Genomic DNA, 23,117 nt, shown 5'->3' on the forward strand with positions numbered 1-23,117 from the left:
ATCATATATGCTTTGGCATCAAGCCCTTAAAGCCAGGGGCCTTTACTCACAGGCTTTGCTGGGAGAGATCCACCCACCTCAAGTGGGATTAATTAAAAGAGGCATGTATCATGCAAATAGTTTCTGTTTCCTTACAGAAATATTCAGAGCACATAACCCAAACCAGCTTTAGAATCAGAGCGAAGCAGGGAAGAAAATGACTTCCTGCTCTCCTAACTATTTTCCTTTCCCTGTACATTAAGGGAGGAACAGCGAGAAAATGCCAAGAGCTCACCATTTCTGTACAATTCCTTTGAAAAATGCTAATAAAGTAGAAGGAAAAAACCCGTGTTTTCGAAGACAGAGGCTGTATCTCACGGTGAGGTGCCAAATTTTCCACATCAAAGGTGTGCTGATCTGCTCATTGGACAAGGACAGTCCAAGTCTTACCCCTGAAAATCATCTTTTTATCTTAAGGCAGAACAGGATAAAATGGAAACTTTGTATTTCTTCAGCGTGTCAGGATTTTCAGCTCCATGTGACAGGGACGGGGGCTGCAACAGAAAGTTCCTTTGGAAAGTGAGATAAACTTGAAAAATACTATTTTCTTCTCAGGAAGTTAAACTATTTCCCTAGATAAGAAAGATCCCAACACTTCAAGGAATAACTGCAGAAAATGGTGGTGGAAAGTCAGAGCACAGAGCCCCAGTTCAAAAATAAGTCACAGAGAAAGCTCAAGTTTCCGCAAGAACTCTTCCTCAAATTTTTTTTTCCCCCTTTTAATATCTCAGACCCATTTTCTGAGTCAATTTCCTATGATCCTGCAAAGGCTGTTATTAAAACCAGACCAAGCGTAGCTGAAATTCCAGGGCTCAAAAGAAACATTTAATAGGCGCAGGAGCTGGCCACACTGTCCCCTCAGGTGATTTCCCCTGCAGCCCCTTCCCTGGGATTTCCTCCCTCGCAGTTTAGTCAGCAGAAGAAACCTGAAGTTTCAGCAGAATGGCAAACCCTTCCTTCATTCTTTAGCAGTTGAGATTTTTTTCTGTTTGAGGCTTTCATAGCTCTAAAAGAGAGAACTAGGATCTAGTCCAGAAGATGTGTATTGCAGATTATTTTTTTTCCACAAAAATGTCAGGCAGTCTCACATTCAATTCTGTATCCAGCTACAGTATTTTAAAATCACTGACCTCCTTTAGCCGCCACTGCTTTTCATGCCACCAGTGGCATTCCCGAACGGAGTGGTTCCCAGGCTGCTTACCCATGTGTCTTTTGCGTGCTAGAAAATTCCTTTCTGGTCTCCATCCCACCTATCACTTTGGCATGAAGAAGATGATCAGCAGACATGCTCTTGGCAAGGCACCCTGGGAAAGCAGCGTCCATGCACAGCCACGGCGGGCGGGGGAAGGAGACGCGCTGGTTTGCGGGGCAGGGGACAGGAGCCATGGTTCTCTCTGGTGGCACAGCTGGCACAACTGCACCTCAGCCCTGCACCCCAGTGACTTGGCCTCTGATGGCACACAGGAGGCAGCAGGGCCAGCGCCCTTTGGCTCAGCCCCAGGCTCTCCCAGCGAGGGGCTGGTCCTTGGGTTCTTCCCTTCCAGCGCAAAGTTTGGAAAGGCAATTCCAGGTTTCTCCCCAGCGGTCCCTGCTGCAAGCTACAGGATATCCACTAAGGTGAAAGAGTGTATGATGGCTGGGCATTGATGCAACAATGCCCTTTTCATAGCAAATATATAAAAATACTTCATTCTTTTGATATACCTCATTTATTTATGCTTTCTATTATAAAGGGTAATTATATCGTAAACACTGAGCCTCAAATTTAAGTTACTGACAACTACGACAGATCTCACCTATTTAAAAGAAAATTCTTCTCCAAAGCTTCTCTTCTCAATTACCATTTTTAAAATTGAAAATGTGCGCATTTTATTTTTGTTCCTATTTAGCTGGCTCTTTTTTTTTCCTCAAATTGTGAGTACTTTGAATGTAACAGTTAATTTATCAAAAATGGAGAAACCCCTTTGTTCCAACATTGCCTTATCTGCCCACGCCTCTCATAATTTAGAAAGTTAGAAAGAATCAGAGGTTATTTTATATATATATATATATATAAAAGTGATTATGTGTATTACATCATTGTGAAAATAAACATTAAGGACATTCTATTCATATAACATATAAAAAAGCAGTTAATGCCACAGAAAATTATACGATATGCAAAGCTACTTTAAAAGGTCCTGATAAATGCAATGCCCTGGGAAGGGAAGGAAAGGAAATAATGCACTGAAGACAATCTTGTTCCTTAACTAATTACTTGGTACCATATGATGTACTCTGTCAGACAACTAGGAACTGTTTTCAACTGGCTGGAAATTACTGGCTTTGCAGGACAAGAATCAGACTCCTACCAATTTGTTCCACGGATTCTACAAGAATTGCTCTTGTTCTCTCCCAGGAGAGCCCCTGCTTCCTCTGGTGAGGGTTCAGAAGGGCAGAAGTGAGGAGCTGCCCCTCTCCTCGTGGGTGTAGGTGACCTCTCTCTCTCTCTGAGCCCTTATGAGGGTACAACACAACCAGAACTGGGGTTCTTAATGTGAGCAAATCAGGGTCTTCCAATTGACTGACGAATTTTTTTGAAATGAAAAAATCTTCCTATCTCTTCAAACAGGATATGTGCTAAAAATTGGTTCCATCAAACACCTGTGACTGTGCAGGGAATGCCCAGTTTTGCTTTCCTACAAGACTTTCTCAGCAGCAGCGCTCGCCTTCCCACCCATGGAGCAGTGCAGAGTCTGTGTGTCATGCCAGAGGGAGAGAACCATGCCACCACCAGGAACACCAAACTTCTTACCTTGGCACGCTGGGAGGAGCCCGGCTGGGCCGAGAGGGAACCTGGGGAGGTCCTCCATGGGCTTCAGCACTGGGAAATGGAGGCAGAGGTCCTGGGCGGAACGGGACTGGGGGAGCCCCCGACTGAGGGCCTGGAGAGGGGATGGCAGGAGCGGGTCCTCGGCCAGATAAAGGTCTGGTTGGGGGATTGTTCAGTGTAGGTCTCCTTGGAGTTGAAGGACTTGGAGGAGGTGATCTGGTGAAATATCAGAGATTTTAAAAGTTCAGTAAGGTGGGGGTGCGGGTTTTGGGTTTTCTTTGATGTATTGTATTTTACTTTAAACAAAAGTTAAGACTTATGACAGATGTTTTTTATTGGCATTTTCCTTTGCTGTCAGTGTCAGAGGACCACATACAATTAAGACTCATGTGTTTCCCACTGACAGCATACAAGCAAAGAGGTGAATAAAATGGATTTTATTATTCAAGTCCTAATAATGTTTTGTTAAGTGGAATTTCTAGGACATGGAGCCTGACATGCTGAATTATTACAACAGCTTGCAAAAGGAGGCCAAGTGGATACACAGCTGAGGTGACAGAAGCAGCTGCTATTTGAAGCATCAGAGAAGCTCTAAGTCCACTGGATGGTCTTTTGCAAGGCAAATATCCTGTCTGGTGCTCACATAAACATACCCACAGAATAGGTGGGTATGTTTATATATATAAACATATTCCCACATTATATATGAGAATATTCCCATATTATATATGGGAAAATGTTTTGATTTGCCTCACAGATGTCATTAAGATCTGGAGGAGCATCTTCCCAAAAGGATAGGCAGGGAGGGAGCCCCCGATCTTGTTGGAACCCTGGTTACTGAGAATTTTAGACTTTCTGTGCTGACAGGCACTGACCCCCAAGAGAACACTGCATTTGACCTGAGACCGTAGAGAAAGCTTCCAAAATGGAATGACAGAACTGGGATTATGGGTGTGGAGTTTGAATAGAAGTGTGTAATATCACACAGGAGAAAACTTACAGTTTAAAGTTTTAGAATATAGTAATATATATATAAGACAAGATAGGAGTGTTAAGACAGCAGCTAATCCTTCTTCTTCACCCCCTTCTTCATGAGTTTGAGCAGTATTGTATAATTAAATAACAAAGTCCCCATTGCAAATCACAAGTAATTAGTTATTAAGTTAAAAGTGTCATTTCTTTACTAGCCAGTTTACCCTTTGACAGCCTTGTAGAAAAAGAAATACCCCTCCATTTTTAGTTTGTTAGAGTGAAGCGCTGTAGAACTTGTGGTTTGTAAAACTGTAATAGAGATAAAAACCGATAAACATCTGAACAAAAAACACCATCTCACACATTTAATCCCAACCTTAAATAAAAAGAATCAAAGCCAGTGGTGGTGCCAGGCTGCCTGTCCTGAGTTTCATGGCAGCCCAGCTGCGAGGCTGCTCACCTGCGTGCCTGCTGGAGCCAGGAGTCGTCGACAGGCGGGGGAGCAGGGGTGGACACGGTGCTGGTGCTGATGTCCCCGATGATGGCCAGCGCCTCCTGCAGCGCCTGGTACATGCGCAGGGTCTCGTCCCGCCGCTGCGCCTGCTCCGCCGACTCCTCCATCAGAGTGTTCTGGTCCTCAGAAGAATACAGGTGAGCCAGCAGCTCTGCGTTGATAAATTCTTTTACCTGTCTCATCAGACAGCAAAAAAAAAAAATAATGCAAACCACCAAAGAAATAAACAGAAGTCTGTACGGAAAATACAACGCTGAACAAATACCGGGGGAGATCAATGGAAGCAGGAGGTTTAATCAGTTTCTCTTACTACCTTACACCAGTTCTGCTGCAATTCTGCCTCTCTGAGGTGACACCTCTGCTTACAGTTCATTTCAAACAGGTTTCCCAGCAGCTGCCAGGATGCAGCTGGCATTTTGGGCCATTTCTAAGGGCTGACTGGGAGGTAAATGGCAGTACCATCAGATATAAATCCCCCAGGGAATGGGAATTTTCAGGCTTTTTGACATAGCTGTCAATTACTTTCTTAGCAACAATTTACCCTACTGTAGACAGCGTCTTTCATTTCCAGCAAGTCTGTCAGATTCTGAATAACCCATCCACACATATTCAAACTGAAGGGAGAAGTCTCCAAGTAATCTAATTTACTATATTGATTTCCTGCTATGCCTGCCCTGGTTATGGAAACCTGGGCCACATTAAGAGACATAAAAAGCTAGAGGTACTCTGATTAAATAAGACTGTGGTAAATAGACCAACTGCTGACCTACTAAATCCTTGCATTTGGGACTTGTTGCTGTTCTGATCTATTTCTCATCTGGTGCTTTGCTCCATAAAGCTTTTTTGAACTGGAGATACTGATGATAATACACTCCCAGGATTCTGATTACATAAACCTGAGCTCCGTTTGCTCATGGGTTTGTGCTAGTTTTGTGATTTAAAGCCCGACAGTGAGACTAAGGCAATGTTTGTGTTTAGACAAGGTCAGTGAGAGCAGTGAGCCAGCACAGCCATGGGACCCTTTCTGGTCACCAGCAACGAGCAGGCAGCCAGGACATAGCTCAGAGGGAAACAAAACCATATTGCCTGGGCTTGGCTGTCATTTCCCGTTCACGTATGACAGGAGATGCACAAATTCTTAGCAAAGCCTGCAAAATTTTTCCATGAGTTTCATGCTGTTTTCCAGTAGATGGTACTGATCAAGAGCCAGAGTACACTACTTTCCTTGTGATTGCCAAAAACTCCACATTAAAAACAGATATCATAGTTAAACAGCATCACATTCTGCTCGATGAAATGAGCATTTTAATGGCATCACTTCAAAAAAAGAAGTCCTAAAATTAGATTAAGGCCAGAGCTGATTGTAAATGCATTGTTAAACCACAAATATCTGTTTGAAAAAAATCAGCCTGTGACAATTATCATGAGAGGTCCCTGTCACTGGCAGAGGATTTGAGTAAATCCCCGAACTCCTCTGGAAAGGGAAGACTGCTGTGTTAAGGATGGATCTTGGATCAGCCTCCTGCCCTCCTCTGCTGTACTAGACAGAGGAAAATCTTCCACAAGAGCCACTTTCTCCAGCTTGGAAATGGAATGGAAAGTGATGCTTACTCATGTTTGCTCCTTTCTGGAAAGCAGACTCACAGAAATGATTTAAAATATTTTCCTTCACAGACATGAGGCCTGCAGTCAAAGCTGAACCATAGCAAGCATCCAAATGCCAGTGCCCCAAATCTGCCCTGGCACTCTGAAATGGGGTAAGGTGGGCTTGGAACCTCCTCAGTGGGAATAGAACACATGGCACTGCCTCAAATGCAAACACAACCATTCCTTGACCTGCAGTTTGGCAGTGAGAGTCATCTGGAGTTTTCCTCCTCAGCTGAGATCACTATCAGCACTGTTTGTGGAGCACACACTGACTACTCTTAAGACCACCCCTCTTGTATAGTCCAGGATACCAAGGCACCATGAAATACAAATTTGTGTTTGTGTTTTTTTGTTTGGGCGTGTTTAAATTGGTAATGGTAACTCAATGCAGTTCTGTGTGGTAAATGTATTTTCTTTTAAGGTAATCAACACCCACCCTAGAGGAAGAACAAGGGATGAAGTTGGAATACAACAATCTAGGCTTAGGCCCCAAAATATGCTCAGGGACAGCATGTAATTATTTTCTGTACACTGAGTTTGAATCTGATACTTTCCTTGAATTGTAAGTACTTGTTTATGGGCCCACAAAGTGGAAAGGAAGTTCTAGGAAAACTTGGGAGGTTGCAATTGTCATGGAAACAAATTCCTTGGGATCGATTTGTTTCCAGAGTTTTGGAGGCAACATGATGGGGCAGCAGAAAATACAGAATATGTTCTTTAAGGGGGAGGGAAAGTGTTTTCATTTAACTCCTGGTGGATGGGTTGGACTTCTGAATAATCCAAGGAACACACACACAACTTCACAGGACCCACCTTCCATCACAGCTCCACTCCTTTCCAGATCTTTGCACAACCTTTTGGCAGGGCTCAGCACTCTTGATTCAACCATTTCTTTCTCTTTTCAATAGCCCTGATTTTTAAAAATTGCTATTTTACCTCTTGTTTTCAATATGGCATTTTACTGCCTATGCTGTACAGAAAGAAATTCATTAATGCTTCTAGTGTCACTCTTCACAGTCCTTTAAAATGTTTGGATTCTTTGCCATGAATTTAACCTCTGGGGTGAGGTGTAGGCCTCAGCTCACTAGGAAGCCCAAATGCAGCTTGGGACTACGAGGTCAGCTGAAAGGTTGGTGATATTTTAAAGTGTGTGGTTTCTGTGTGCCAGCCTGGCAGGCTTTATCAGTGTCACCAACAGCTGATGAGACTGAAAGCACAAAATCTCACAGTAATCTACTTCTGAGGGATGCATAACTTCAGAGACCCCTAAACGATTCCAGATGAGGAGGTGAGTGGCAGAAAATTTAATGTAAGCTTTCAAAAGCAACTGCTCACTGAGCTCTGCTGTTTATGAAATGAAAGCTAAACCCCAGCCTTTCCAAGGGCACTGGAGATAGGCTAAGTCAAAGCAGCGGGCTGCTAGCAATGATCTGCAAAGAGCAGTGGGGACACACACTCAACTTCTGAAGTCTAGAGCATGGCTGATTTCCAGAAAAAAAGGCAGTTACATTGTTCCCATGGTTTTTCGTGAAAACTCACTCATGACTAGAGCATTACTTAGATTCTGACTCCCCTAAACCTGAAGAAGTTTCATGAAAAATCTCTTGCCCTCATGCAAAAATTCTGCTCATATTAAATGTACCAGGAAATCCCACTGAGATTTCCTGTCCAACCACCTAACTCTTAAGTGCAACACAAATTCTACAGGGCTAATGAAATCCATCAGATGAAGGCTAGAGGTGGCTCTGAGTCAAAAGTAAATGCTACCTTCTAATCACATTTGCCTCACAGCATATTGCTCTGGTAAAGGCTGACTGGTGTGATGACCTCTCAGAAATGGTGCTGCTCAGAACTAGCAGGGGCTGTGTGGGTCCCATCAGCAATTTGTATGGCAGCAGTGGCACTAATACTAAGCTTAGTTTTCAACAAGGTCCAGTCAGAACTCTGCCAGGATGTGAAGGCTGAGATCCTACTGCAGTGGAAAAACAACAGTATCTTAGAGCTGTTTTTTTAACCAAATAATCTTCACATCTAAGAAAGACACACGCAATAAATCAACCAACCACATCTGCTTATCTAAACAACAGTGTCCAAAGCTGCCAGATTTATTCCTTGGAAATGGTAACCTGAAAATATAAAGAAACCCAAACAAAATAAGAACTACTTTATGGACCCTGACAAAGGCCTGCTGATGGAAAATCAAGGAAGCACAACTCTGCTCTATTGCTCTCACAGGCTGCCCACACAAAGCTCCCAATTCCTTTTCCTGTTACATCAAAAGCAAGACATCAAATAAAAACCAAAACAAAACCACCTTGATTTACCTTTAAATAATAACTTCTGTTCTGATTAATATGTAAATGAATTCTTTAGGATTTTGGGATAAGCACTCAAGGCAATGTGCCAGCCTTCGAGAAGGCTGCAGAACTTCCAAGTACTACGGAATATTGGAATATTTTGTTTATGAGTGTGACATTAATTCTTCTCCTTAGTACCTGCTGTTGCTGCTGTGTTCCAGAGGTGTGTTTGAGAGTGAGAGATCTGACAGACACGATGAACTAATTTAGAAGCATGGCTGCTACTTACATTATTGATCATGAGGTGCATGATTGTTTTTGGGATCAGATCTCGGATACATTTGTTAATAATAGACATGTAGGAGTCCACAAGATTTCGAATTGTCTCCACTTGTCTTTCCAGCTGGGGATCCATTGAAAAATTATCTGCTTGGCCATTCTCTTCAGTTTCAGTCTACAAAGGAAAAAAAAAAAAAAAAGCCTTTCAGATTACAGTAAACTTGAAATGTACTGGGGGAAAAAGCTCTGGACTTACACTGTAGTAATCCAGCAACATAACTCATACAAAGACTATCCACAGGTCAAAATATGAAGTCTTGGCTTGTTTAACATTAGTGTTCAGCATCATGAAATTTGGACCTTTAAAGTTTAATGCTAAATGAGACCTTTTGCCCAAAGCACATGTATGTATTTCCACACAAATTTGTAATTTTATGTTAAAGAAAGTTTTCAGACAAAGATGCACAGTAGTAAATATCACACCAAGAAATTATTTCAGATCACTTACTGCAATACTTATTGTCAAATCTTTTACCATTCACATTCAGCCAGCTGGACCCGTGCAAGAAAGCAGCATCACAAGTCTGGATTTTGAATTTTATCCTTCTGTGGGTTAAACCCACCCTGGTTATTTAAGACTGACTATTTTGTGACAAATTTTGCAGTTCAGTCTCAGACTTGTTAGATGTGAATAGCACCTATATAAACAAAGGGTTTATAAAAATAACAGCAAAAGCATCATTGCTTCCAGTGCCCAAGGCTGGATTATATATTTGAGGTCTCTTTTTCACTAGATAGAAAAAAACTTCTTTGTATGTCAACAGCTGACCCAATTAAATACCAGGAACTTTAACCAGGAAGCTAAAAGGCCTATACTTTGCTTCAGTCTGGCCTGTATAAATATAGGAAAACCTAAAGAAAAATAGTAACCTTTTGGTGACTATCAAACTGCTATTTGGAGCTCGAAGATGCCAAAAGAATGGAATTTCTTCCCAGAGAGTACAAAGAACAACAGTCCCCAAACTTTGATATCAAACTTCTCCCTGAAAACAACTGCCAGAGCATTAATAGCACCAACTATAAAATCTAAATCTGTTCTGTGGGTACCTAGAAGCATAAAATCACAGAATCACAAGGTGCTTGGGGTTGGAGGGGGCCTTGCAGCTCATGTTGTTCCAACCCCACCTGCAGGCAGAGACACCTCCCACCACACCAGGCTGCTCAGTGCCCCATCCAACCTGGCCTTGGACTGAGGAACAGGAAGAAACAGAAAGCACTTGCAACAACTGAAGAAGCCAATAAGGAGAACGAGTTCAGTATCGGCCAGAGCCCTGCCAGCACAGCTCCATTTACAACAGAGCTTTTAGCTAAAATTGGCACATGGCTGGTGCTTTAAAGATTTCTGGAGCAGCTGAGATCAGTATCAAACCCACCAGTGAAAGGCCATTAGTGCTAAATATGCAAACATGTCACCAAAGAGGCTTCTCCCTGCAGGAAACTGGGCCAAGAAGGGATTCCTGGTTTCACGTCCCAGTGCAGGGTCTGCTTCTGCTCACACAGCATTGACAGGTAGAGCACTTGTAACCTTTTAAACTACAGCTTGGTCAGTCCAGGCTAAAGGCATTGGCTTGTTTGTGACGTGATAAGTTCTAGTTTTGTTAAGAAATAAGACCCAATGTACCGTTTAGAAACAAAACTGAGTGTTTGTAAAAGAACTTTCAAAAGTACGGGTGAATTACTGGAAAAGCAGCTGATCTTTAAAAACAATTAGCTGTGCTTCCTAAAAATCCTGTGACTGTGGAGGACACTGAAAGGGCTCGTGATGAAAACAGGGTTTTCAATGCTGTAACATCGGCAGACACTACCTTAAAAACCTTCATCTTTTTGTTAACAAACTGCACGTAGCCAAAGGTCACAGTGCAAAGACTATTTTCCTTAGCCTCCATGTCTAAAGAAAAACTAATGGTAATTTTCCCTGTGAAATACCAAATAAATAAAAAAAATCATACATCTCTCATATATCTGCCTATTTTAGCCAAGTAACTGCAGAACAAAAATTCCCCCTTCCCAGTTCCCCTGTATTTGACATCTGTTCTCTTTCTTTTCTTCTTTGCTGTCTATATAAAGTGCAGTTTGTTCGTGTATTTTTTTTCCCTTTTATTTTTTTCAGTCTTTAAATTACAGATTGCAATAAGATTCCTAACTGGCTAAGCAGCAAAGTGACAGATGTTTATCATTATCCTCATCAAGAGAATGTAAAGTAAAAATAGTAATTTGTCTCTGATCTTTAAGGCAAAGGGTAATAGTCTCTTGTTTGAAACTGTAACAGAGCTGACTTCATACTGTTGATTTATTTTCTCTGAAATCAAAAAAGATCAATCTTTCATGACTTTACAGTAATTTATTATGAAAGCCTCTGGCCATAGTATTCCTAATGATTTGATGTCTCAACTGAAGGCTTTTCATGCCAGAAACCATCTTGTTTGCATCGCATCATGCAGATGGAAATCTGCTTCCAGCAGGTTTCTGTGCCCTCCAGGACACCTCCAAGCATCAGAAAGCTTTCTTTGCTCAGCTGCCTCAGCTCTGTGCCAACAGCAGCAGCCAGAAATGAGGTTGCCTGGTAAGGCTGGGCATCCCAAGTGACAGAGATGCCCTATTCCACCTCCAGGCCGTTCTTTCACAGTTGCTCTTGTCTCTTTGAGCCTCACAGTGACCCCACCTTCAGTGCAGCTCATCCCTCAGCCCAAGCCCCTGCCCCTGTTTCTTACAGCATGGCTCCTGCAGTGAAAGCCTGCTCAGTGAATAAACCCAAAGCAGAACATGGGAGCAAACCCCCCCAGCTCTCTGCCACTGCTAACAGTGTGGCCAAGCTGAGCAGGAAGGGAGAACAAAGAAGGTGCAAACAGCTTTCCATGCCTCCTTTCCCAGCAGCCAAGGCAGCCCCAGTCCTTTCAGCTTCTCATCCCCAAGCCAGAACTCACTAGTTCCAGCACCAAGTGTTAAGTGACAGCACGTGAATCTGGACTAGGTTTTTAGGCAGTTGTCTCTTGCTTAGTGCTGCTATTAATTGTTGACAGGAATGGAATATTACTACTTCAAAGGAATGCAAGTGCAATTACTTTAGAGAGTTCTGCAAACCTCCAACAAAGAAAGCTAAGGAAGAAGCTAGAGTGCTAAAAAACAGGTAAAGGAAATGAATTCATCTGGGAAAACTCAAAATCAGAGTATGTGATGGAAACACGCCAAGGCTACAAAGAAGCAACAGGTGAAAAAAACACAGATGAAGAGAAGGTAAGGTGGGAACCAGAGGGCTGCTTCCATATATCCTTCTATACACCCACAGACATCCTTCCCTTCTGCTCCCTGCACTTTAGAAGGCTAAAGATATCGATCCCTTGCACTCTGCTGTGGGTCTCACCTGTCCTTCGGAAGCTGCTCTGTGATCCTTGCATAAAAAGGTGCTACAGAAACCCAAGGTACACCACTGCTGCTCTCCAACTTCCCTGCACTAAGAATGTGTTAAGGATTAACTCATGTGTCATACAAGAGCAGACTAAAAACTGCCTGTGAAATCCAAACCACTTAAGTTTGTGGGAATTTTACTGCTGGCTGCAGTGGGAATAGGATTTCATCATTTCTACCAGAAATGTTATCGATCTTCTGAAGATTGTGAACTCTCTGCTGCAAGAGGAATGATTTAGTATGGTACTGGGGATGCAGGCATGAGGAACTGTGTGCAGTCCAAAACAAAGGAATAATACCTTAGGATATCAGAGTAATTTTTCTGATTGTAGAAATTATGAGCAAGTTCAAGAATGTCCCAAGGAAACTTAATGAAAAGTGATTCCTTTTGAAATTCACAGCAGAACTGGGTAACACACTGAAAGCAGTCCTGAGCTGGCCACACAGAGAGAGCAATACTTCTAATTTCCATGATTTCATTACATTCAGGGCAGCTGCCAGCATATTTAAGAATGTCTTGTATAACATTCCTGATGTCAGTTCCAAGAAGGAGCATTTGTCTGGCATTTTCATTAGAGAAGTGTATCAACCAATTTTCTGTAATCAAAAAGGCATTCTATTAACAGTGACCAAGAGGAAGCAGACTGGAAGGTGACTGACTCAAGGGTGAAAATCAGAGCAGCAGGAAAGCAATGCTCTGTGCAGTACGAAATATGTCTATGGCTGCAGTAAGAAATTGCTCATTTAAAAGCTCTTTCAGCTCTTTCATTTACAGTTCCAGGTTCATAACAACAACAACCACCTGAGAATTAATTATTCCAGCCAGATTGCATTTATGTTTTCATTCACAGCTGCTGAAAATACACATAAAATCTACTTTATGTATCCCTGTCCAAGTAAGGTTTTTCTTTAATGCACCAACACTCAGCACACTGCAGTTGTCCTAACCCCCCCTGCTTTTCCCTAAATCTTTACAATTGGTTTTCTCTTCATTGCAGTTTGATGCTGGCTATATAATTTAGCTAAGATCCTCTCAGCTGTACATAGCATGCCTTTTGCCAGAGGACTGCTGAAACCACATGATGGCTTCACACAGTGAGGTTTTCTTACTGGAAGGAACCACAAGTAAATGACAATACGTTACTTTTGTGTATTTACAACAAAGCAAGCAGCAGAAAAAGAACACTTCCCGGGTAGCTTGGAAGCTGTCCTTTTCCCTCACAGAGGGTGACTTTGCCACTCTCTTCCATGCTTTCAGCATGTCCTGACTTTGTACTGCTGTTCCCTTTACTGAGCCACCCACAGGCTGCCCCTTTCAGCTGCTATGCCTTCATTAGCAGCCTGGAACTGCTCTGAGCAGAGGTTATGATCTGGCTTTCCCTCACACACAGCATCTCTCTCACTTCATAACCCCCAGAAGAATGAGACACCCTAGTGCAGTTTGGTTCACATGGACTTCACTCTCTGGATTACCTTAAACAATCACTTACTCTGATTCTTCCTCTGTGCTTACAGACATTGCCCAGTACAGACCATGAGCTAAATCCTCCTGCTGAATGCACACACTGCTCCCCAGGTACCTCCATGGCTTTAACCATCCCAAACATTCCCAATCTGGCAGGCTCTCTCCCTGCCTTATTCCACGAGAAGCTGATTTGGAACTCTGAGACTGAGAGGAACGATGTATTACTAGAACTGCAGGAAATCCGGACTTACTTTCATCTCACTGATTGTGGCAAACCAATCCAGTCTCCTTTTAGAGCAGGGATTAGGATTTTATGGGTATTAACACAGATTAACACATCTCAGGCCTCAGTAAAGCTTTCTGACACAATCTCAAGTGACATTTTCATTAGTGGAAGTGTGCTTTCCCTGCACTTACTGCTTGGATGCTCATTGCCATAGAAAAGCTGTCCATGGCTCACTGGCAAAGTGGAGAACTGTATCAAAGGGACTTTCCTATGGAGTGTGGTTTATAATGGGCTTATTAAAGTCTTAATGCTCAGGATGGTGGGTTATAGCCTGGGCTTGTTACATGTACAGATGAGAAAAAACTGGAAGGGAATGTGAACAAGTTAGATGACAGGACTGGAGTTCACAATGACCCAGAGAAACAGGTTCAAAACCTAAGTGAGTTCATTATGAATAGAAAGTATTTGACTCCACAGATTCTCCTGAGTTGGAAGGGACCCACAAGGATCATCAAGTCCAGCTCCTGGCCCTGCACAGGACACCCCAAGAATCTTACCATGGGGTTCCTTAGGCAGGAATAAGTAATTTATATGTGAGAATGGAGCAGTTCAGCAGAAAAGGAGCTGTGTCCACAGTGCAACATAAACACAGCATGAGTCAATAATGTCTTGCTGTTATAAAATCATTACAAGAATTGTGCATCCAGTGCTGCTTATCACACCACCAGAAATTTAAGGAACATTTTGAGTGTGTTCACATGAAGCCATTGAAGATGGTTCAGGGCTCTGTAAAATATTACCTGAAGGGAAAAGGTAAGATAAATTGGGACTGATGAGTTCAAAAGAAATCACTTGTGGAAGGGTAGAGATGAGCATCTTTGCAGACAGCAAAAGATATCAAATAAATATTTGGAAAGTGTTTTATGGTAAGAACAGTGAAGCACAGAAATAGATGGACTAGGAGAGCTGCAAGTCTCTTCCAAGGATTAGAGCAGCATCCCTCAGAAAAGACCTAGGTACAGAGACTTTTCCTTGAGAAAAAGAAATAGGCAACCTCTCACATCCCTTCCACCCAGCAGGTGCTACTGGGTGCAAAGTGGTGTGAAATTACTCACAACACTGCAAAAAGAAAAGGGATTAAAAAATTACAGGATATTCTTTTTGTTCTATGCAAAAAATCAAATAAAAAAGAAAACCTTGCTGTGAATACCTTTCTCCCCTCAAAGAATCTGCACTCCAATTTCACCATTTGCTGCCATGTACATCTCTCACACAAAGGACTTTTACATAACCCTCCCTACACTGCAAGTTTTGACTGGGGGCCAACAGCTGCTTCATGCCTTTCAGAACAGACTGCTGGACAAGCAAAAGCAGAAAGAGGCTGGCATAAGGAAAACAGCACCTTTGTTTATAAAACAAATATTACTGTGGAATTTGCAAACTTTTCAGTCAAAGAATTTCCTTGTCATAACAACACATGAAGTGCCCCATATTTATAAGAGCACATTAGAAAAAAAAAAATCTAGGCTATGAGATACTACTGGAATGGGATTTGCTATTATTTCAGTGTAGAAGGATGTCAGTGGATATTGGGAAGTCACAAACATGGTGAGTTACCCTGGAATTCAAGTCATGATGATGATGACTCGAAGTGCAGCGATTGGCCCAGATGATGTTCAGGCTGAAATGTATTGTGGATTTGTTGCCAAATGCATGAAACACATTCCCAGAGCCAGCAGCCTGATCCAGCAGTGGCCATTAGCTGAGAGAGGAACAGGATCATCTGCTGTGAAAGGAGGCAATCAATGGGTGGAGGCATCAGCCGGACATGTCAGGATTAAAGGATTAAAGCTACTGGCTCTGGTATGCACTCCCCTAAGAACCAAAACAAATACAAATCCCAGAGTTTCTACCAAAGAGGATGAAAACAGAAAGCAAGAAAATGAGTCATCCACTAGGCTGATCAGGGAAGTATTAACAAGAAGACTGAAATCCCACCTTGCCTCTCTTCTCTGTCATTTACCTCCCCTAGCAGTAAGCATGCAAGAGAGGGTCACAAACAAAATTCTCCTTATTCCAGCAACAGTGCACAAGGCTCAGCTGAAGGATTCCTTCAGGAACAAGGAATGTTCTTATTTTCGAGATGAAAATGGGGCAAGTAAATGCTCAGTGCACAGACAGGGGCCGAGTGAAATACTTTGGCTGAGATGACATGTTTTAAGTGCAGCTTACAACTTAACGTGTCTAAGAGTTGCACTTTTTTCACCAAATGTGATCATTTCATTGGTAGGTACCCGGAATAATGAATTAAAATCATAATTCTGTTTTAAATGAATCCTGTACTGAACTCCTATTCCGTGGGCCCTCTTCAGCTGATCCAGCTGAGGTGGTAACTTCTGGGCGCTCAGCAGCCTGGTTGAAGTGTGACCAGAGGAGGAGGAGGAAGAGGAGGAGGGGAGGAGGGCAGCAGATCCGTGTGCAGATCCATGTGCTTGCCGGGAGGGAGGGGCTCGGAGGGGCCTCGCAGTGGGGGAGCTCCGCACAGCATCCAGTGCCGGGCTCTATAAATTCCAACCTTGTCTTTCATTTTTACTTGATCTAATGCAATGTGTCCACTGTAACTCCGCTCTGTTCCATAATTAATGGTTTCTAGGAAAATATTCTGAAATTCTCCCCTGATAAGCACCTAGACAAACTTGATGTTTCCTCTCTGAGACACAAAAGAGGATGTTAAACTCTTTTCACCCCCACATCCCCCGAGCCATGAGAAGTAGCAGATCCGTCTCTGCTGGGCCAGACTAAGCCCTGGTTCACCACAAACTCAGTGCAGCACCGACAAATGATCTCCATAGTAAATGATGCAAATAAGAAATGTCAGCATGTTCCAAAATTCCTCACTTAATCTTATTGCCAGTTGTATAGTCTGGATAATCAGTAAATAAATCCCTCTAACTTTGCTCAAATCCTTAGGGGCTGAATACACAGAGAGCACTTTCTAATTCATTCTCATTAACCTTCTCAGCTCTAAACAAAGTAATTTCCTACTTCTCTTAGTGTCTGAATTTTCCACTGGCCTCTGCAACACCTGATTTAGCAGCAATGATTTCTCACTTGTGATTTCTCTTTCGAACTGGCATTGTTCTTTTTCCTCATACATATGCTCACTGGAATAGCACGAATCAGCAAGATTTAAAACCTCCCATTCTTAAGTCTGAAGCCCCTAAAGGGAAATTGCAGTTGTGATGCCAAGGAACACAGTCGTACGTTATTTGACTTTTCCTCGGCCAGGCTGACAGCAGAGGGGGAGGAAGGGAGGAAGGAAAGGGGAAGGGAGAGGAAGATGGCATTTTAATAGCACCCACACTGGTTTCACACAGTTGGATCTCTGTGCTCTGGAGCAGCACCATTTCCGTTCCCTTTGCCTCACTTTCAGCCAGCGCTGCTCAGCCAGGCTCTATGGGAAGGGCTCTCAATCTTGTTTTCCCAGCATGGACCACATCATAGTACAGAAATCTGTCTTGTGGACAACCCCCTAGCCCACCTTTTACCCCGAATTTTGAGAGCCCATTACCAACTCAAGCCTTGCAGGGACCACCCCACCCACATCCCAGATGTGACTACATGAGCCAACATTCCTGCCAGGACAAGATGGATTATCTCTCCACCTCTTGGCCCAATTATCATTGTCTCATTGTCTCAAGTCTCTGTAGTACCCACAGTAATTGCCTATCTGGAAAAAAATTAGTAAGAAAGGAATGCATTTAATCTAATTTAGTAAGTGGACACACAAGAACCACCAGCATCTTATGTTGACAAATCTGCCTTTCCCAGATGTTAATCATATCTCAAGCATAGCTTGGCCAGAGTCCTCATCAAAACATTTCATTAGATAATTCAGGTCCTAAGATTCAAAGTTCTCACCCACATCAGTGAGTTTGCCATAAGCCCTCTGTTCAGGCAGAGTGACAGTGGGCTACAATTTCTGGCAGGAACACTTACCCCAGCAGAGCATCAATGATATCCACAGGCTCCATTTAAGGTCCCCTATAAAGTTGCAAGCAAAAATGGGACCTGCAACATTCCTGTAGCAAAAAAGCCTCAAAATAGAGCGGGAGAGGAATTTGAAAACATTGAGCGCTTTACTGAAATGTAATAAATACTTCTAAACAAAAGAAAATCATCTATAGAGAAGCATTTTGGATTCATGCCACAAAAACAGACATTGAAAATTATTGGGTAAAATTATTTTCAGGGTAAGAAATGAGTTGTGAGCAATTATGCTGTACATTACATTTATGATATGGCTTCCATTTTGTGTAACTACGACAAACCCCTTCTATGTATTCTATAAAAGCAGTAGAAAATGGTAGAAATTTTCTTTTCCTCCTAAAAATAAATTTTATTTAAGAGAAGGTGAGATTTTGGTAAGTTAATACACGTCTGTAAGCAACAAACATAAATACTTCATGTTATAAGACCACATTCCCTTTGGCACAAACCACAATGAAACTATAAAATTTAAAGCTTAAATCACTCTGACCTCCTCTCCATGGGGAAGGTAAAGGACATCAGTGATTAGGACTGTGACCATATGGAGTTTACCTTTGCAGTTAAAATTACCTGGCTTTGCTGTTGCCACAAACAACCCTAACTTGGCACTTCAGTTGGTTATTTCTGCAATTTAACTTTTTTTAAAAGTTAAATGACCTATTACGGCATTTTCAGTTCAAAAGGATTTCTTGGTTTTCCCCCTTCTGTCACTGATCAGCAGCGAAAGGTGAAGTCAAGACTCATTCTTCACAACAATGCCATGGAAACCCTGTCCTCGTGGCAGCACGATGAGGAGCAGCAGCTCACACACAGTCCTGACGATTACAACTGCTTTTGTCAAGAAGAGAAGAAACTGCCCCCCAACAGGGCTCTCCCTCCCCTGCTCCAGGCTTTGTGCCTGCTGAGCGAAGCCGGGGGCAAGAGCCCTGATTTAATGCATCATCCCAAGGATGGAATGTCTCACAGAGCTACAGACAGGAAATGTCCCTCTTCTTCCCTTATGGTTCTAAAGGTTTTCTGCAATGAAATTACTGGGAGACAGCAATATCTAGGGGCAGGCATGGAATTTGAACCCATGGCCTTCTGGCTTGGAGGTGAGACTATTCCTAACTGAGCCAAAGTGACACATATATAATTTGCTTTCAAGGATTTTAGAGAGCTCTGTCATGATTTAAAAACACTAAGTCTTTGTGGTACAAACCACAGGGCAGGAAAGAGCTGGGGCTCCCTTTTTTCTGCTAATTTTAGCCAATGAATTGTTTATAATCTCCTGCAAAATACATAAAGCCTTATTCTGCCTTAAGCTAAGAGAGAACAGCCTTTCAAAACTGATTCTTAATTATAGTGTTCCCCTGCTAGATGGGATGGAGGCAGGTTCCAAAATTGTGTCAGAGTATATGAAGTGATAAAATGAGGATGGGTGAGCTATTTTTAAACATGCTCAAAGACTTTGAGGTCAGAATCCCTGAATTTATAGCCTTATGCCTGTATTAAAACTCATGGACTATTAAGACCTTTGTGGCAAGACTGGAGTATCATTTCATTTGAGACACCCTCTGCCTTCAGAGCCCTGTGTTCCCTACCACTCTGCCAAATTGTGGGGCCTGGGGAGCCACCTTGAAGCACAGGTTATTTCCCTGCTGTAGACAGGCATTTGGGAGATAAAGGGGATGAGACACTTCCAGCCCAGCATTCCCTCCTCCTCTTTTTTCCCAAGACATTCTGCAAGTGAGAGGCTTGCCTTTCCAGATGGCCAGGAAGTGAGTGGGTTAGAGAGGGCTGGAGGAATCTTAGGCAAAAGCACATAATTGCTCCTTACTCTGCCCAGTCTGGAAACCCAACCCAGCCTCAGGCCTGCTGGTATTTGCTCAGCACAGTCGTGTTTCCCATCTGAAGAGGGCAGCTGGGCACCTGCTGCTGGGCAGGATGGAGAGCTGCTGCCCAGGAGCACTCAGGTTTAGCAGGAGCCATCCTGTCCTCTCCTACACAGCTTCTTCCCCACCACAGGAGAAGGACTTGGACCAGAACAAGTCCTGAAATACATTTTTGACTGTTTGGAAAATCCAGACTCGTACCAAAATCATTGTTCTATTCATGGAAATAAACCATGCACAGGCATCACCTGGGAAGGACTGGCCCTGCCTCTGCCCCCACAAGCACTGAGAGTGCCACTCCTAATCTCAGGTTTGATTCAGGATGAGTAAAAGCTGTCACCTGCTATACACACTCTGGTTTCTTTCAGTAATGATCAATACACACCACTTCTTTTTCATAGGAAACAGGCCACACAGTGAGAAGAAATCTAGCTGAAAGACCTTCCTTGCCTCACAAGTTGAAGTGGAAATAACTCTCAGACCCTTTTCCCCATCCACATTCTGCATCACCTTAAGGTGTATCTGACTCTAGGGGCCAAACAAGTGGCAGCAAAGGCTTTAGGGCTCTGAAGACACTGCAAAATTATTTGCACCATTTGCATTGGTCATTTTCTAACTGAGGTAAGGTTTTATGGGAAGCCACTGCACAGAGAGGAGCTGCTATTTTGGAAAAGACCAGATATAGGTTAGAAACAGAGGAAGACAACAGACTCTAATGCTGTTTTCAGGTGAGGGGATTTGTTTTTCCAATTTTTGCAATTGCATTTACCTGAGCATCACTTAAACCTCTAATTTTTTTTCATTTGGATTTCTGTGCAGTGATGTGTAACATAAAATACTAATGAACTGTAGATGGCCCAAGTAAAAGCAAAAACTAGTCAAAACAAAACTCAAATTCTTTTCTTGATTGCATATGGATTTCTAAAGCTATAAAACCATGGAACAAGCACAAAACAAAAGCCTTGTAAAAAAAAAGGTTTAGTACAAAAAAGGCCAAGTGAGCAGTTGAAAAAACCATCCAGTGTTCTTGGTTCTGTTAGGAATTAATGTACACTCATGTTTCAGTCAAAAGGAGTCACTGCAATGGGGTGTGCATTTTATCTACCAGAAGATCACAATGCAGTTATTATCACAAGAGGGTCTCCCACTTGGAGCAATGCTGGATGGATCCATGTACCTACTTAGGCATTCTACACACATTTCATATTTTTTCAAATTCACGGTAGTAGTCCATCCTGTAAGTATTAAAGTCTAATTCTTTCAGAACTTCTCTGTGTCGGTCTGAAAATCTCTACCATTATAGGAGAATGTGGTAAGTTCAGGGATACTTTCTCTCCTTGGGGTCATGAGCTGCCTTTCCTGGATGGATACACACCCCCATTACTTACAGGAGTGTCCCAGATTGAGAAGCAAGATTTATTCTATTACCAGAGTCACCAGGAATCTCCTTCCCAGTACCCACTGGCATTTACTTACGACTACAACTGCTTCCTTACATTTCTGGCGTGGCAAAACCAGTTTTAATGCTTTTCCTACAGGTGTCCTTCACGAGTTTGATTTTCAGGCAGAAAGAATTCCTTAACTCCACACTGCACCACAAATCATCTTCCAGCTCCATCCTGTACTCTACATCCCACTCTGCTCCCAGCAAAGCCCCTGCCAGAATTCCCACCGAGTTTAATAGTCCTGTCCTATTCCCCCCAACTCCTAACTGAGGTTAATTTCTTTTCTCCAAGTATAAACAGAAACCAGCAGGTAAAAAAGTTTTGTCTAATGTGGCACTAAGGCTGTGGAATTTACTCCCATGTGAGAATGGCACAATAAAGTCATTTGTTTGAAAGTAAATTGAAAACATTCCAGTCTTCTCAGGCTTACAATTATTAACTTTGGTTTCTGCACAGCACTGTAGAATGTCTGGCATCAAAGACACTTTGTACATTGCACTGAACTTGCACTGGACACTGTTAGTGGACCATTAATCACAGCAAACAAAGATCCCATGCAAACACAAAAGTTACTGATTTTTCCCATGTTCAGCATGGCCTAGCAAAGGTTAACACCACAGCTGCTGGATACTGCACATTTTGAGGCATGGAGTGTTGACAAGGCATCTGAAAGCATGCAGATTTTTCAACTAATAATTACGTCTTCCACATTAAACAATTCTTATTTATGCCTAATGCTGTCTAGAATTAGACAGACACCTACCTCAGCATGAACTAGCACAACTTCAATTCAGATGCCTACAAAAGCATGTCCTTCTTTCCCCCACATACAGATAGGATGTGTGAGTGCAGGAGCATGGGTTAGTGGCAAGAAAGTCTAGGAGGATGTGATCCAAGGTTCACAGGAAGCACTGCTGAAGGAAGGGAGGGCTTATGGAAACACACACTCAGAGATCAACTCGCCTGAGGGAATGTGGAAGAGAAATGGGAACTGAACCAGGAGAAAAATGAAAGGATCTGAAAATAAAAACCACTCAGTGGCCACAGAAGCAGCAAAGGAAGCACAGGAGAAGGACCATGGTCTGGAATCACAGGCTGTGTTTCAGGGTGCAGTTCACTGGTAATGGCAAAGGAGAAAATGCTGTGGCACAGAAGTGCCAATTACTGGCACTCATGGGCAGTTTTCTGTCATCCAGAGCAGGGCAGGTGAAAACCTGTGCCATCTGCCTTGAAGCTTCCTATCTGACAGGATGATTTCCATTGGGCTCCTCAGACCATGCTATCACAGACAAAATTCTTGCACCAGCTTTCTCAGGTGAAAGAAACCTTACTGCAAAATCATCATTCTCTCCTAACCAGGGCAGGAGATGTGAAGGGAAACAGTGAGGGAATAAATTGCTACCTTAAAAAAAAAAACAAAACCACAAAACCACAAAACCCAAAGCTCAGACATCAGCTCCCAATAATGCAGCAGCTCCTGCTACTGCCCATGGAGTGGGTGCAGAATCACAGCATGAAGGTACCAGCATGGTACTTGGTTCTGTGGAACAGCAAGTGCAGCACCCAGACTCAACAAAATGAGAAGAAAATTGATGCAAGTACAGGTTTGTTAGTCAAACCACGACTGTATGCAAGGCTTTTGAACATGCTTCCAAAGAGCTTAGACCTTAAATAAAATTCAACAAAAGAAAAATAAAGATGGCAGAGCATGCCAAACTCAGTAAGTTAACTGATTTTTCTGACTGAAGAAAACTTGACAGATCTTTGGTTCAGCAAAGGGATACCCTTAGGAGACTGGCAAATAAGCTTATAAAGATGAGTATTAATGAAAGAATACTGCAGTACAACAACTCTCTAACAGATATAAGTTATATAAGTTATAATGTAGAAAGAAAAACTAGTAGCCTTGAAGGATTTGTTTAATGTGGAAAGAAGAACGAGCAGCCTTGAAGGATTTAGTCATCAAAGTGTTGAATGGATGGGTCTTACTGAAATAAAATAGCATAAACTTGCCAGTTAAATTTGATCCTGC

The 23,117-nt window shown here is 42.6% G+C and overlaps 1 protein-coding gene across 10 annotated transcripts in view; it reads right to left on the minus strand.

The window, feature by feature from the left end:
- The window catches only part of DNM3 (dynamin 3), a 234,123-nt gene that overhangs the window by 78,109 nt on the left and 132,897 nt on the right, over positions 1–23,117 (minus strand). For 9 of the 10 annotated variants that reach the window (XR_008438301.1, XR_008438302.1, XM_053984865.1 and 6 more), the window contains 3 exons: positions 8,571–8,735; positions 4,284–4,510; positions 2,834–3,067 (listed from right to left, as the gene is read on the minus strand). Coding sequence is in view for 8 of the 10 variants with exons in the window: in XM_053984865.1 (XP_053840840.1) it covers positions 2,834–3,067; positions 4,284–4,510; positions 8,571–8,735 (626 nt within the window). In the remaining 2 variants the exon portion in view is untranslated. Of the gene's footprint in view, positions 1–652; positions 1,344–2,833; positions 3,068–4,283; positions 4,511–8,570; positions 8,736–23,117 lie in introns of those variants that run through there. The other variant, XM_053984867.1, reaches the window with a different exon arrangement.

This window comes from Vidua macroura, chromosome 9, assembly GCF_024509145.1.
Source record: "Vidua macroura isolate BioBank_ID:100142 chromosome 9, ASM2450914v1, whole genome shotgun sequence".
In the NCBI taxonomy this organism is placed as follows: Eukaryota; Metazoa; Chordata; class Aves; order Passeriformes; family Viduidae; genus Vidua; species Vidua macroura.